Raw genomic sequence first — 17,785 nt, forward strand, 5'->3', positions numbered from 1 at the left:
TTTTGTCAATAGGGCGAAGATAATTTTTAATATTATTCCCGTCAGAATCGAGCTTAATGTCCTTTTGTTTTTGCAAGTGAAAAAGGAAAGCCGAAGATTCGAACCCACACAACCACCACTATGTGACAAGCATGTTTCGCCTTAGGTAGAGGTTCTTCAGACATATCGGCTGTGGAGCGGCTTCTCTGTCATCGAACTTTTCTTCTTTCAAATGCAATTTTTTGTCTGGCGAGCCTCTTGTTTGGGTTCGAATCTTCGGCATTCCATTTTACTTGCAATAAACGACCATTAAGATCGATTTCAACGAGAAATTAATTGAAAATGATTTTACTTCAAGAGTGAAATTGAGTGTAAAAATAAATTTATTTTTTTTTCGCCCAGATTGGTTTGAGAAAATACTCGGCAAGAGTAGAATCTGCTCGATTTCGAACTTATTTTACTCCCACTATGTAACGAGATTGACACAGAAAAATAGAGTATACTCGATTTAGTTTTTCTACTCGCAGGAGTACTCCCACTCGAATTCGAGTAGAGCATGAAACTAGCTCGAGTATTTCGGAGCTACTCCTAAGAAGTTTCTTTAGAATAGAGGGTCTCAAAGGGGAGAATTCTTCCATTGAATCCTATACAAAAACAAGTCGATTTTGCCGACAGAAATATACCATCAGTTTGTGTTAAGGGGTTATGCCCACATACAAATTTTACAAAATCGAAAAATTTTTATTGGTTCGTTTTAAAATACAGGTAGAATAGAATATTGTGCAAAAAATTTCGAATCGATCGGACGAAAATTAGCTGAGATATGAGCGTTAGAAAGCGAAATGGCAATTTTGAATGTAGCTCGAAGCAAGAGACTTTTTAAAAAAAAAAAATGTTTTGACAGCTTTATGGCGAAAAAAAAACTATCAATTTTTCAGCTAAAATCGAAATACTCCACTCAAGCAATAAAATCGAAATTATGACTTTGGCGCTTCACAATTTTATTAAAAATGGATATTTTTTAATTCCGTTTCGGGGTGACCCCCACTTGTAAATTTTGGAAAATCGAGAAAAATTTTATTGGCCTATTTTATAGTATAAGTAGCATGGAATATGTGCTACAACTTTCAAGTCGATCGGAACAAAATTGACTGAGATATGATGAGTGTTGGAAGTGAAAAATTCATTGTGATTTGTATGTAGCATAGAAACTTATAACGTGTTTTTCTCGAAAAGTACGGTGCCAACTATAGCTCAAAAACTAATGAACCGATTGTCATATAATTATAATTTTGTGAGCTCATGAGTCGATATTATTTTTAAAATTTTGTTGTCCGTTTTATGATCAGAAAATGTCAGTTTTTTAGAAATGTAACGACGTGCAAAGCATGGAACAAATCGGTTACTCCCTTCAAGAGTTATCGTGCCCACAAATTTTCCGACATTTTTCGAACTTTTGTGGTTGAGGTACCTGAAGGTGTGGACAGATATGGCTCATATTCGGACTTAAACTAAGTTTGGACAAATTTTTGACCAAATCGGCTCATCTGTTCGAGAGCTATCCAGCGCTCCAGCCAGCCAGACAGACAGACGGACATTGCTAAATCGACTCCAAATTATCTTAAAAGGATTTGGTCTAAAACCATTGTTTCGATGAGGCACATTTTTGCCGTATGAAAGTGTATATACCCTCGTTAGCATAAATGCTGAGGATATAAGAAAAACAGGGTTTAAAATGCTACCGCCATATTAGCAAAAGCACCGAATATTTGCAGCTTTGCCTGCTAAAATTTCTTCGAAATATGTTTAGCAACAATGAACAACGGCAACATGTAGTAACAAATTTCACAAAAATATTGCTAGCGATGCTGATGCTATTTGATATTGTTGCTATAATAAATAAGCGTCGAACACGCATACTCATATTTTGCAGCACACATGATCAACACATATCAGAAAAGAGAATAAGCAACAAAGTTTCAACGGCTTAGCCATGTTTTCAGCAAACAATTGTTTTTGAGATCAGGGTTACCAGTGTAATGCATTAAAAATAACGATATAATTAATTCCACTTTTTCGTTCAAAGGACATGTGAATTTTTGGTGAAGCTGTTCAATATATATTTTTTTTATTTTTAAACAATAATAATTAGTATTCTTTAGGTTCTACCATATGATGGAGGCATTTTGTCATTAAATTACACATTTTTATACCCTACACCACTATGTGGGGAGGGTATTATAAGTTGGTTTTGGCCAAAAAGTTTGTAACGCATCGAAATAATGGTCGTAGACCCATACTTATATGTATATACCAAAATGAATGTCTCGACGAGCTGAGTTGATCTGGCTATGTGTGTCCGTCCGTCAGTCCGTCCGTCCGTCCGTCCGTCTGTCCATCTAAACCTTGTAATCACGCTACAGGTCGCAATTTTGATCGGATCGTCACGAAATTTTGGATATTTATGGGGGTCCCGGAGGGGAAGAAGCCTATTGATTTTAGTGACGGTCGGATAATATTTAGGGGTCGGAATGTGCTAAAAACTTATGTGGATAAAAAGACAACGTTTTTTTCCAAAGCGAATATCTCAGCTTCTATACGGGGTATACCAAAAGAAAAACCTGACAATAAATGTAGGAAATATCGCCTTTCTAATGATGTAAAGTAGGTTCTCGTAGGTGATCAAACAACGAAGATATCACAATAGTCGCAAATAAAACCCAAATTTTCATTTTTGCGATTTTAATTATAATGAAGAATATCACAGCTTTGGTTGGGGACTTTCCAAAAGCAAAGCCTGGCTATGAAAGTAGAAGATCCTATCTTTACAATGATGTAAACTAGGTCGGCGTAGGTGACCAAATAACGGAGATATCGCAACAGTCGGTAATACATCCCATTTTTCCACTTTTTTGGAAATCATGCTACAGGTCTCAATTTTGATCGGATCGTCACGAAATTTTGAGGGTTAATGGGGGTCACACAGATGAAGAAGCCTATTGATTTTGGTGATGGTAGAATAATGGGTCTATCTTGTATTGCCACTAAACTTGAGTTGCGTTGTCAGTTGTCTGCGCGACTGAGACGAAATGTTGTACCATTAATGTCAACCCAACTGGGTGGTCGATAAACATGTTATCGATCAGTGTTTTTTCAAACTTGTGACCTCTATTCGCAAAAAAAAAAAAAAAAACATTTTAAAAATAATTGCGCTTTGGATAACTCTTTTGTGTATTCTGGACAATATTTTAATATTTTGGCTGAGTTTTCGAGCAAATTTGGAAAACAACCCAAGATTGGAATATAACCTGCCCATTGAATCTTCGGATCGTCAAGTTTTATTTGCTGTCCCAAAAAATGATAAGTTAGGTGGAATTATTTTTTGATGATGAAGAAAATGTACAGGACATTGCATCTATTGGAAGAAATTTGAGGGACAAGTCGAATCCATTGGAATTGCCATCTGCACTGTAAGCTGATGATCATGTGGAAAGATCTGTATAATCAGTAAATTATTTCAGGTTTAAGGCGTATTTTCGATTGCCAAAGGATGCCGTAGTTTACGTTGTGGAAACGTTAAAGGATGACTTCAAAGTAAGATACAGATCAACAGCAATACCCCCACTTTTAAAAGTGTGCGCAGCGTTGCGATTCTTTGAGGACGGAAGTTTCCAAAAGTCCCATGGCTATGATTTCAACAATTGCATGGCTCAATCTACATTGTCGAGAGTATTGAAGGAAGTTGTCCACTTGATAGAGGACAAATTGTGCCAAAATTGACAGAGGAGGAAAAAAGGCAAAATAAAAACCATTTTTATTCAAAAACGAAATTCCCTGGTGTAGTTGGCTATATAGATGGAGGATGTTCGTCATTTGTACTTAAACTGAACCTACTGTATTTGTCACCAAATTCATTTGCAAAAGATTTGCTGCTGTCCGCTCCAAAGGCGATAAATTCACTTATTGTGATGAACCACCACCAGTGTCGTTGAAGTTTATTTTATTTTGAGGCATTTTCTTCTTCAACTTTGCTTTAAAGTGAATCCAGACTCTGCCACTCTTCAGGTGTTCGTGTTGGAGGTTCATGGCTGTTTAAACTGCCCGAAATGGACCTCCACGCTTCATCCGCTGTGGCTTTGGTTTCACCAAAACTCCCGAACTCCTCGGGCTAAGTTTGGATTTTCACTCAGTTTATCAATTAATATTTCGAACTCCTGCTTTGTCGTTATTTTCACCATATTGATACACAAAATTAATTAATGATGCAAAGAATCAATAATTGTTAACAAAATGTTTATTTTTTCCTTCTATTTTACTTCTTGTTTCTTCGAAAATGTTCACTGCAACTGAAAATTGGTGGTTGCTGAAAAACAGCCGCTTCGTCAACTGAGATTCGCAACTTCAGTTGAGAGTTGCCATACGTGGATCAATTTTGACAACTGGCAACGCCACTCAACGACAATTGTTATCGATGATCGACCCCTAATATTCAGGGGTCGGAATGGGCAAAAAACTTATTTGGAGAAAAAGTCAACGTTTTATTTCAAAGCGAATATCTCCGCTTCTAAAAGGGGTATATCAAAAGCAAAACCTGCTAATGAAAGTAGAAAATATCACTTTTGCAACGATGTTACGTAGGTTGTCGTAGGTGGTCAAACAACGAAGATATCGCAAAAGCCGCTAATAGAACACAACTTTTCATTTTTGCGATTTTAATAATAATGACGAATATCACAGCTTTGGTTCGGGACCATCCAAAAGAAAAGTCTGACAATGAAAGTAAAAAATCCCATCATTACAATTATGTAAAGCATTTTTCCACTTTTTTGGAAATCACGCTACAGGTCGCAATTTTAATTGGATCGTCTCGAAATTTTGGGTGCTATTGGGGGTCCCACAGAGGAAAAAACCTTTTGATTTTTGATAATGGTCGGATATTATTCAGGGGTCGGAAGGTGACAAAAGAAAATATTTGGAAACAAGTGAGCCAAGGCTATAGTCGGGTCGGGGCCGACTATGTGATACCCTACACCACTACCCCTGTTCATAAGCTTTTGAGTAATAAAATTCAAAATATTAAAATTGGGATAGCTTAGCGCCTTTGCTCTGAATGTCTTCATTAGTACAGGTCAATTTTTTTGAAACGCTTTTAAGTGCATCGGCAGTACAAATAAAAAATGGAAAAGTGGGATGTATGCCAACCATCAATAGGCTTCTTTCTCTGTTAGACCCCCATCAACCTCCAAAATTTCGTGAGGATCCGATCAAAATTTCGTAGTGTGATTGCACAAAAATGGAAAAAGGGATGCATTACCGACTATTGCGATATCTCTGTTGTTTGACCACCTATGACAACCCACTTCACATCGTTGTAAAGGTGATATTTTCTACTTTCCTTGCCAGGTTTTGCTTTCGATATACTTCCTACAGAAGGGAAATATTAACTTTGGAATAAAACGTTAGTCTTTTTTCCAAATATTTTCTTTTGTCACTTTCCGACCCCTGAATAATATCCGACCATTATCAAAAATCAAAAGGTTTTTTCCTCTGTGGGACCCCCAATAACACCCAAAATTTCGAGACGATCCAATTAAAATTGCGACCTGTAGCGTGATTTCCAAAAAAGTGGAAAAATGCTTTACATCGTTGTAATAATGGGATTTTTTACTTTCATTGTCAGATTTTTCTTTTGCATGGTCCCGAACCAAAGCTGTGATATTCGTCATTATTATTAAAATCGCAAAAATTAAAAGTTGTGTTCTATTAGCGGCTTTTTCGATATCTTCGTTGTTTGACCAGCTACGACAACCTACGTAACATCGTTGCAAAAGTGATATTTTCTACTTTCATTAGCAGGTTTTGCTTTTGATATACCCCTTTTAGAAGCGGAGATATTCGCTTTGAAATAAAACCTTGACTTTTTCTCCAAATAAGTTTTTTGCCCATTCCGACCCCTGAATATTATTCTACCATCACCAAAATCAATAGGCTTCTTCATCTGTGTGACCCCCATTAACCCTCAAAATTTCGTGACGATCCGATCAAAATTGAGACCTGTAGCGTGATCTCCAAAAAAGTGGAAAAATGGGATGTATTACCGACTGTTGCGATATCTCCGTTATTTGGTCACCTACGCCGACCTAGTTTACATCATTGTAAAGATAGGATCTTCTACTTTCATAGCCAGGCTTTGCTTTTGGAAAGTCCCCAACCAAAGCTGTGATATTCTTCATTATAATTAAAATCGCAAAAATGAAAATTTGGGTTTTATTTGCGACTATTGTGATATCTTCGTTGTTTGATCACCTACGAGAACCTTTACATCATTAGAAAGGCGATATTTCCTACATTTATTGTCAGGTTTTTCTTTTGGTATACCCCGTATAGAAGCTGAGATATTCGCTTTGGAAAAAAACGTTGTCTTTTTATCCACATAAGTTTTTAGCACATTCCGACCCCTAAATATTATCCGACCATCACTAAAATCAATAGGCTTCTTCCCCTCCGGGACCCCCATAAACATCCAAAATTTCGTGACGATCCGATCAAAATTGCGACCTGTAGCGTGATTACAAGGTTTAGATGGACAGACGGACGGACGGACGGACTGACGGACGGACACACATAGCCAGATCAACTCAGCTCGTCGAGACATTCATTTTGGTATATATAAGTATGGGTCTACGACCATTATTTCGATGCGTTACAAACTTTTTGGCCAAATCCAACTTATAATACCCTCCCCACATAGTGGTGTAGGGTATAAAAAGACTAACGTTTTATTCCAAAGTTAATATTTCCCTTCTGTAGGAAGTATATCGAAAGCAAAACCTGGCAAGGAAAGTAGAAAATATCACCTTTACAACGATGTGAAGTCATAGGTGGTCAAACAACAGAGATATCGCAATAGTCGGTAATGCATCCCTTTTTCCAGTTTTGGGCAATCACACTACGAAATTTTGATCGGATCCTCACGAAATTTTGGAGGTTGATGGGGGTCTAACAGAGAAAGAAGCCTATTGATGGTTGGCATACATCCCACTTTTCCATTTTTTATTTGTACTGTCGATGCACTTAAAAGCGTTTCAAAAAAATTGACCTGTGTTAATGAAGACATTCAGAGCAAAGGCGCTAAGCTATCCCAATTTTAATATTTTGAATTTTATTACTCAAAAGCTTATGAACAGGGGTAGTGGTGTAGGGTATCACATAGTCGGCCCCGACCCCACTATAGCCTTGGCTCACTTGTTTATTACTGCGTTGGCAACTCTAATCAAAAACCACCCTCGAATGCTAATTCGTTCTTACGAATGGTCAGCCGACTGCTAAATATGTAGCGTGGTCGTCGATTATGCCTAATGAAAAAAATATTAGGCGTAAAAAACGAAATAAGCAAAAATGTAAAAAAATAAATATGCGTTCTGTTGCTTATTTAGCCGTGTGTGTCAATAATGTGTAGCAGTTGAAGTGTACAGCTAATGCTAATGTTTTTAGATGCTGACTTTTAAACCCTGAAGAAAAGTATTAATCCCGTCATTAGTTTGTGTATGTTTTTTAGTCATTCTCATGGCCTGGTGTATATCGAAGTCTTTCACATGTTCTTTCTCAAACGCACCTAGTTCAGTTGATTTTGTATTGAAGAAAACCCTTACTGTTTTATTTAAATTTACCTATACATTACATTGCTGAAAAATGCTACGTTGAAGGAAAATTAATGCATACGTTCATTAATGGAACGAAACAATTGCATAAATACGTACATGCTATTGATGAAACGATTTTATTCCATCAATGCAAAGATTTATCAATTTAACTTCAATGAAACATTTTTTCTTTAATGCAATGAATATCTACGTTGACTCAGGATCATTTATTCAAACAATGTATCCTGCTGATATCTTGAACAAAAAACAATATCTATAAATAATTGATCTGTTCAAGAACCTGCCAAAATTTCAAAAATATTACTCTTACAGTATATGTAAATATCATCAGTAATTTTCTTGCTTTATTCCATCCTTGAATTTTACTTTGATGAAAATTGCAGAAATGCCATAAAGTTCTACGTTTACACGCCCGGCTTATTTAATTTTGATTCGACTTGGATATGCATTATTTAATTGCATTGTATAAAATTGGTCGTTGCTTTAAAATTCAATAATGCTTTGTTTAATTGAATGATATAAAACAATTAATTTTTTATGCATAATGTTTCATCCAATCCATGAAAATAGTCACAACTTTTATCAACGACTTTTTCATTAATGTAATGAAGTTCTTTGTCGATTCCAAATCAATGACAACTGAAGCTAAACTTTTGGTATCTTATTTTACACGCATTAAACTATTTACAACCTTTAAATCTATATGTATATAAAAGAGCTTAGTGAGTGAGTGAGTTACTGAGTGAATGAGTGAGTGACTGACATATCATCGCCAAGACGAAACCGCTGAAGCTAGAAAGCTGAAATTTTGACTGTGGGTTGCTGTCGGCGTGTAGGGATGAGATAAGGCTGGGTTTTTGGAAATTCGACCTAGAAGGGTACGAAAAGTACTAAAAGGTACTAAATATGGTACCCTTTGTTAGAGTTAGAAAGATGTACCACAGGGTTTTGGGAAATTCGACCTAGAAGGGTAGGTTTTGAAATTTGTACTTATGTGTACGAAAAGTATTAAATGGTACTAAATTTTGTACAACTTGGATTTGGGTGAAGGGAAAGAGCTGGAAACTTGAAATTTCGAATTAAGATAACTGTTGAAGTGTACGATTGATATATGGGGTAGTTTTAGTACTTATGTTTACGAAAAGTTCTAAATGGTACTAAATTTTGTACAATTTGGATTTGGTTGAATGAATAGATCTGGAACCCAGCAATTTCGTACTTATTTCGTACTAAATATGGTGTCCATGGTATTAGGCAAACCGGAAGAGCTAGAATTTGAAATTTGGACCGAGGGTCACTGATGGAGAGAGAACCCTTCGGTATGGTTTTTGGAAATTCCACCTATAAGTGTACGAAAAGTACTGAAAGTTACTAAATTTGGTACCAATTGTATATTTTGAGCGGATATAGCTACAATCTTCAAATTTGGTATGGCAATCAAGGTTGGGAAGTGGTGTTGATATAAGGAATTAATTTGGAAGTTCGTACTTATGTTTACGAGAAGTAATAAATGGTACTAAATTTGGTACAATTTGGATTTGGGTGAACGGACCCTTTTGATGTGTAGGGTTGAGATATAGATGTGGTTGTGGATATACGTACTATAACTGTACGAAAATTACATAATGGCACAGAATTTGGTTCAATTTTTTTTATTTTTGCCTTATTATATTAATTATAATTAATTCTCTTTCGAGTTGAGCTGTTTAGACCTAAGAAATTTTTATTGTGTAAATTAGTAGAGCTGAAATTGTGAAATTCGGTATTATGTATACGTACTTATGTATACGAAAAATACTAAATTGCTGTTGGGATTTAGTTTTGGATAAAAGGCAGTAGTTTTTTAACTTATGCATATTATAAATACTGAATTTGGTACCAGTTTGAAGGGATAAAGATGGAATTTCGAATTATTGTATAAGGGATGGTGTTGGTGTTTAGATAAGGATATTTTGAAATGCATACAAATTCTAAAATTAGGCTGAGGGCTGGCTGACTTATTGAGAGATACGAAATGTACTAAATGGTATTAAATTTGGCGTTGTTGTTGCAATGAAGCTGGGACTATATATCGTCACCATAAATGCCGGAAGACGTAACCGACATGAAAATCGAAATACGTTTTTTGGTGGAATCTGATACATTAAGCTAAAATACATGCTCTGCCAAAATTTCAAAGTTCTGCGTTTAAAAATAGCACTTCGATTCACGAAATGACAAAAGACGTAACAGCATACTGTAATTTTCATAAAACACAAAAGGCGTAATCCACATTATTTGAAAATTGAACAGCAGTACAAACAATGTAGTCTTTGATTTTTGCAGCAATTATAATGCCAGAGGGAGGGTATATTGAGCTGATTACGGAAATGTATAATTTCCTTTTGGGCGTATCCGGTTATTTGGTCCGAAAGCGCGGGTTAAAAAAAACGGGTTAGACTCGGTTCTACTGAACCTATTACTACAAAGTGGGTGTCGTTTGGAATCTTATAGAAATACGGTTCGACTCTTATGCGGCTTATTTCCCTATATGTTTAGTTTGACTCTCAGATGACGATACCACATGACTGGTGACTCCGTTTTAAAAGTTATAAAGACCATTCTTGTTGCTAATTTTTACATCTACAACTTTTTCTTTAGACCGTTTTTTAACACGAATAACTTTTTGCACCAAAATTCAGATTTGTGGGAATTTTAGATATTTCCCCTTATACTCAGGTCATAGGCAAAACCCAGGTTTGGTAAAATGTCGAATGTTTTAATAAAAAAGTGATTGAAGTGTCTAATTAAAGATGATGTCTGAAGACCGACCTATGCCATGATTTAGATAAACCTCCCAAGAACAACAAAAAAGTAAGTGGTTATTTTGAAGACAAATGGCAACAAAAACTGATGCCTGTGACAAGTCGTATGAGACGTTGGCCCGAAAACGTGTATATGCTCAAATATTTCGTCGGTCTAAAACAAAGATATATTTTTTTTAAGACAACTACGATTATAGTGTAAGTTTGCCGAAAAATGTTCTTATCAACCCGTGGTATAACATATATAATGGCTTGAGATTGGATAAACTCAACTGATTTTAATGATATTCAAACAGGTCCAGAGAAAAACGCAACTTTTCTGTATTATTTACTTATGCAAATAGATGCAATAAACTGCAAACATTAGCGTTTGATCCGGAGATTTTGGGGCAATGGGTCCTCCTTTGATATACGCACAGTGGCTTAAATTGTCATTACATTTATGGCAACATTCCTTATGAGAATTAAAAGTTACATTTAAATTGTTACACATCACTTAATTTATAATAACTATAAGGTGGCGCAAAAGTAATCCTCCTATCAGAAAATGCAGACGACGTGCCACGCAAATGGGTATCAGTTGACGGTCTTTACAGCGAATTTTGGTACAAGAATTGAAGATGTTTCCGTACAAAGTCCAGACGGTGCATCAGCTGTTAGATGCTGACCGCCAATCGCGTCTAACATACGATCAAGCCATCCTTAATCAACACCAAGAGGAAGATGATATTTCATCAAAAATAATCATGAGTTATGAGGCACTCCAGACTTCTTTTTGTGGGGCTTTTTGAAGTCGCGGGTTTATATCAACAATCCTCAGACTCTTTCAGCTCTTAAGGACAATATACGCCAAGAATGTATGGACCTATCGCCGGAAGTTTTGGCCAAAGTGATGGAAAATGCCATAAAAAGGGCTCAAATGATAATAAGCTGTGGCGGCGGCCATTTATCTGATATCATATTCTCGACTTGATGTAAAAAAAATTAAAATACCAAATAAAAATAATGCACAAGAAGAATCAAACTTTTTTCATTTTTTTTTAAATTACAGCCAAAAAACATCTGGAGGTTTCTTTTGCGCCACCTTGTATATTTTGCCGATAAATTGACTTAAATACCACAATAAATATAATATTCTGGATTTGATGTTTTAAATATCGTCTAATACACTTGATATTATAAGTAATTGCAGTGCTGGTTGGAATAGACGGTTCACCTAATTGTGATCCACTGAAATATCACCGTTAAGATTGGGAATTGAACCCAACACCGTCAGATTACTAGTTTAAAGTACGCTTAGCCGCGTAGGCCAATAATCAGGTTCTAATTTAATTATAATTGTTCATTTATACTACCTTTTTCAAATGTATACTCAATAAATTGCGGGTTACGTCGTTTGGCATTTTAGAAAAATACAATACCAAAAGACGTAACCCACACAGCTTCTAACATTCTGGAAAAAAAATTAATTTTTTTTCCAAAAATATATATCTTCCCTGTCTTAAAACACGATACTAAAAATTTTCGATATTTTATAACACCGTTTTCATTTTATAACGTTTTTGCTTCTCCTGTGAAGTTTTATTTTTGTGGGTTACGTCTTCCGGCATTTTTGGTGACGATATATAGTGTGTGAAAAGTACAAAATTGCAATAAATTTGGAATTGGGCTATGGAATAGAAGTGGAATTCTGGTATATTATTTATTTGTCAGGTTCATTGTTAAAAGTGGTCGTACAATAAATGTACTATAAGTATTAAGTAATACTAAATATTGAAGCACTGGTATTGAGTGAATCGATAAATGAAATTTGGTGTGAGGATCACTGTTGAGATTGGATCAGAATGTTTATTAAAACCCAACAAAACATTGGCATTGGGTGAGCAAGTACACAGAAAAAACAAAAGTATGAAATTTTTTTACTAATTCCGTTCATAATTTTTGTTGTCCATAATTTGAACGTACCTCTTTTAATGTGAATGGAAAAAATTTTTTACTAATGCACACAATACTATTTTTGCAAAAGTATGAAAGCTTTTCTAAAATACAAAAATTAATTTCATAGTTTCTCCTACGTTATCTGGCAAAACCGGTTTTTGTGCTTTGCCTATGAAAATGTTGTGGTTTTGATTCTATTATTTTTGTCTTTCCTCCCCTCCAGCGTATCTACACGCACATTGACTCCGTGTCAACAAAGCATAACAGCCTAAACAACCCACACTACTAACCACTACCCCACTAACTAACCGCCATAGATTTCGTTTGTTGTCGGAAGACACTCACCATATCAATAGCATTAATTCGCAAATACAATTTTTGAATTATTTTAATATAAATGCAACATCTAAAAATTCAAGCTAGTGCTGATGGACTCAATATGTTTGTACGTATGGTTCGCATTGTTCTGATTTACAAGATACATAATTAATTATTAGAAGAGAACCCTTTAAAGAACAGGAATTACAAAATTAAGTAATAAACAACTAATTTGAAAATAAAATAAAAAAATAGTTTCAATATAAAAAAACAAAAATTTTTATAGAAAAATAAATTTATAAAAAATATAAAAAGAGTTTAGGAATATAGGCAAATTGTTTTGCTTTAAAGAAGATTATTTTGAAATGAATGAATTTGTTCATATTTTGCAAAATAGTATACATATATTACATGTTTATGATTCATTCAAAAAAGAAACCGGCATTTATTGCTTTATAAACTAGGTTCATAAAATACAAAAATCTGAACATTGGAAAATTTTTTTGAACACTATTCATACATTGAATGAATTATTTTTTTCTGCGTAGAGGTAAAACTGTAACATATGAGCTAAGGTTCTGGATTCTTAACATTGTAATGAATAATGTACTATTGTTTCTTTATTAACACGAATTCGGTTTCTAAATAATGTAATAATTTTTCCACAAACATCCCAGACAGGACAAGAGAGACTTCTCTCATATCAATGAGTGCACCCCGATTCATATTAGCTCAATGATATAGGACCTACTGTTTATTGCCGAGTCCGAACGGCATGCCTTACGACACCACTTGTAGAGAAGTTTTACATGGCTGAAATACTCAGGAAATGTCGCCAAAATTACTGTGGGGTCCTTTCCCACCGTCGAAAATATGATGTTGTCTGACCGGGGAATCGATCGGTTTTCAACATTTTGATATCACAAATTCCAAAATTCGGTTGGAAAATGTGGATAAAATTTTCAAACTACTTATACCATTCTAATAAAACATGGATGGTAGAGGTCTTTTTTTTTGAGATTCGAACAGAACGTGTACGAACAGTACTTGAAAAAAATTAAATATCAATTCAAATAGGTATTAGTACATACAAATTTTCAGTGTTCACCATATTGAATATTGTTTATTTGAATATTATTACTTTTCCGCATACGAAGTAACGGGTATTTTGCTAGTAATCACTAAAATGAAAATAAACAAAATGTTCAAATTCGCCTTGTGCCAGACTATGAACGTTTTCATGAAAATGTTTTGAGTTTTTGGGTAAGAAGGGAGAAAGGGAGCTCCTTCACCTCCCCTCTCTCTCCTAAAACTTAACATATTTTCATGTATATTTTCAATGTCTGGCAAAAGAGTAATAAATTTGTTAATCTATAAAAAAATATTTTTACAAAATTTTTATTTTATTGATTTATTTTTATTTCTCATTAATTCCAGAATCCCGACAAATGGAAATACAATCCACCCATGAACCCGGCAAATGCTGCTCCCGGTGCACCACCTGGCGGTGGTCCTGGTGCAATTGGTCCCATTGGTATGGGCGCTGGCATCGGTAGTATGGGCACAAATGGCGGTCTTCATCCCTCAATGGGTGGTCCCAATCAGATGGGTAACTCCGCGGCAGCTGCCGCTGCAGCCGGTATGGCTGCTATGCAACAAGCTGCAGCCGTTGCTAAACATAATCAAATGATGTCTCAAGTTGCTGCAGCCGCTGCTCAACACCATCAGCAGCAACAACAACAGCAGCAGCAGCAACAACAACAACAGCAACAACCACCACATCCAGCTCATCAACAGCCACCACATCCACAACATCAACAGCACGGGCCACCTCACCCCTCACAAATGCAATCGCATCAATTCAATTCGAATTTGCTGAATCATGCCATGAATAATCCAGCAGCTGCCGCAGCCGCTGCTGCAGCCATAGCAGCGGGTATGCCACACATGCAATTGCCACCAAATATGCAGGCCGCAGCAACGGGTAATATGTACGATCATCCCGGTGTACATCCTGGTGTGGGTATGAATGGTGTCGGTGTACCCAAACCACCGCCACCCGGTCAACCGGGTCCTGGCGAATTGGTGTATTTGGGCGGACAGCCACATGCGGCTGCTGCCGCCGCTGCCATGGGCATGATGCCACAAAATCAATATATGAATAATCAAGCTGCCGCAGCAGCTGCCGCTTCAAGGAATGCAGCAGCGGTAAGTAGAAAACTATTTTTTTTTTTTTAATTTTAAGGAATTAAAGGAAAACCTACATATGGCTATATGGCCAGCCGGGCTAATCCTTGGCATTTTCTGAATTAATCTGATGACTTCTTCATTATTTGGTAAAAAACTCTTTAGTTGGATAAAGTTGTTAGGATAACGTGGATAACATTTTCACGTTATACAGATAACGTGGATAATATTTCAACCTTTTGTTGTTGATAACGTGGATAATATTTTAACTTTTTTGGATAACGTGGATAATATTTTCACGTTATTAGGACAACGTGGATAATATTTTCACGTCATTAGGACAACGTGGATAATATTTTAACGTTATTTGGATAACGTGGATAGTATTTCCACGTTTTTTTTGGATAACGTGGATAGTATTTTCACGTTATACAGTTAACGTGGATAATATTTTCACGTTATACAGTTAACGTGGATAATATTTTCACGTTATTAGGATATCGTGGATAATATTTTCACGTTATTAGGATATCGTGAATAATATTTCCACGTTATTTGGATATCGTGGATAATATTTCCACGTTATTTGGATAACGTGGATAATATTTGCACTTTATTAGGGTAATATTTTCACGTTATTAGGACAACGTGGATAACATTTTAACGTTATTAGGATAACGTGGATAGTATTTCCACGTTATAAAGATAACGTGGATAATATTTTCACGTTATTAGGCTAAAGTTGATAATATTTCAACGTAATTTGGATAGCGTGGATAATCTTTCCACGTTATTAGGATAAAGCAGATAATATTTCCACGTTATTAGGATAAAGCAGATAATATTTCCACGTTATTAGGATAAAGCAGATAATATTCCACGTTACTTGGATAACGTGGATAATATTTATACGTTATGAATATTTCCACGTTATTAAGATAACGTGGATAATATTTCCACATTATTCGGATAACGTGGATAATATTTCCATGATATTTGGATAACATGGATAATATTTCCATGATATTTGGATAACATGGATAATCTTTCTATTGTTAGGATAATGGATAACGTAGATAAAATTTCCTTCTCATTTGGATAAAGTGGATAATATTTCCCACTAAGATGACATGGATGATATTTCCACGTTATTAGTATGACGTGGATAATTTTTCTACGTTTATTGGATAACGTGGATAATATTTCCACTGTATTCGGATACCGTGGATAATATTTCGACGGTATTAGGATAACGTGGATAATATTTTTACGGTATTAGCATAACGTGGATAATACTTCTACGGTATTAGCATAACGTGGATAATATTTCCCGCTATTTTGATAACGTGGATAATATTTTCACGTTATTAAATAATGTGGACTATATTTTGAATTAAGGATAATATTTTCGCGTTACTTGGACAACGTGGATAATATTCCACGTTATAAGGATAACGTGGGTAATATTTCAGCGTTATAAGGATAACGTGGATAATATTTTCCCGTTGTTATAATTAAGTGGTTAATATTTCCATGTAATTTGGATAAGGTGGATACTATTTCTTAGTTATTAGCATAACGTGGATAACATTTCCAAGTTATTAGGATAACGCGGATAATATTTCCACATAATTAGGATAACGTGGAAAACACCACGTTATTTGGATAACGTGGATAATATTTCCATCTTATTAGGATAACGTTGATAATAATTCTACATTTCCAGGTTATTAGAATAAAGTCGATAATAATTCCACGTTATTTGGATAACGTTGGTAATATTTTCACGTTATTAGAATAACGTGTATAATATTCTCACGTTATTCGGATAACGGGGATAACATTTTCACGTTATTAGGATAACGTGGATAATATTCCCACGTTATTAGGAAAACGTGGATAACATTCCCACGTAATTAGGATAACGTGGATAAAATTTCCAAGTCATTTGGATAACGTGGATACAATTTTCAAGGTATTTGGGTAACGTGGATAAAATTTCCAAGCTATTTGGATAACGTGGATAAAATTTCCAATTTATTTGGGTAACGTGGATAATATTTCTACGACTTTTGGATAGCGTGGATAATATTTTCGCGTTAAAAGGATGACGTGAATAATATTTCCACGTTACTTGGATAACGTGGATAATATTTTTACTTTATTGGGATGACGTGGATAATAACGTGGATAATATTCATACGTTATTGGGATAATGTGGATAATATTTTCACTTTATTTGGATAACGTGGATATTTTCACTTTATTTGGATAACGTGGATAATATTTCCACGTTATGAGGATAACGTTCATAATATTTTCTTAGGATAAAGTGGATAATATTTCCACGTAATTTGGATAATGGGAATAATCTTTCCACGTTATTGGAATAAAGCGGATAACATTTCCACGTTACTTGGATAACGTGGATAATATTTATACGTTATTGGGATAACGTAGATGATATTTCCTCGTTATAAGGATAGCGTGGATAATATTCATACGTTATTGGGATAACGTGGATAATATTTTCACTTTATTTGGATAACGTAGATAATATTTTCACTTTATTTGGATAACGTGGATAATATTTCCACGTTACTTGGATAACGTGGATAATATTTTTACTTTATTGGGATGACGTGGATAATAACGTGGATAATATTCATACGTTATTGGGATAACGTGAATAATATTTTCACTTTATTTGGATAACGTGATAATATTTCCACGTAATTTGGATAACGAGGAAATCTTTCCATGTTATTAGGATAAAGCGGATTATATTTCCATGTTACTTGGATAAAGTGAATATTTCCACGTTATAAGGATAACATGGATAATATTTCTGTGTTATTAGGATAACGTGGACAACATTTCTACTATATTATGATA

The 17,785-nt window shown here is 35.1% G+C and overlaps 1 protein-coding gene across 6 annotated transcripts in view; it reads left to right on the plus strand.

Moving 5' to 3' along the window:
- The window catches only part of LOC141404703 (maternal protein pumilio-like), a 551,168-nt gene that overhangs the window by 67,936 nt on the left and 465,447 nt on the right, over nt 1–17,785 (plus strand). For all 6 annotated transcript variants that reach the window (XM_073988353.1, XM_073988318.1, XM_073988350.1 and 3 more), the window contains exon 3: nt 14,141–14,911. In XM_073988353.1, coding sequence (XP_073844454.1) covers nt 14,141–14,911 — 771 coding nt within the window. The remainder of the gene's footprint in view (nt 1–14,140; nt 14,912–17,785) is intronic.

This window comes from Musca autumnalis, unplaced genomic scaffold (genome assembly GCF_047663935.1).
Source record: "Musca autumnalis isolate F117 unplaced genomic scaffold, ASM4766393v1 scaffold_1, whole genome shotgun sequence".
Classification (NCBI taxonomy): Eukaryota; Metazoa; Arthropoda; class Insecta; order Diptera; family Muscidae; genus Musca; species Musca autumnalis.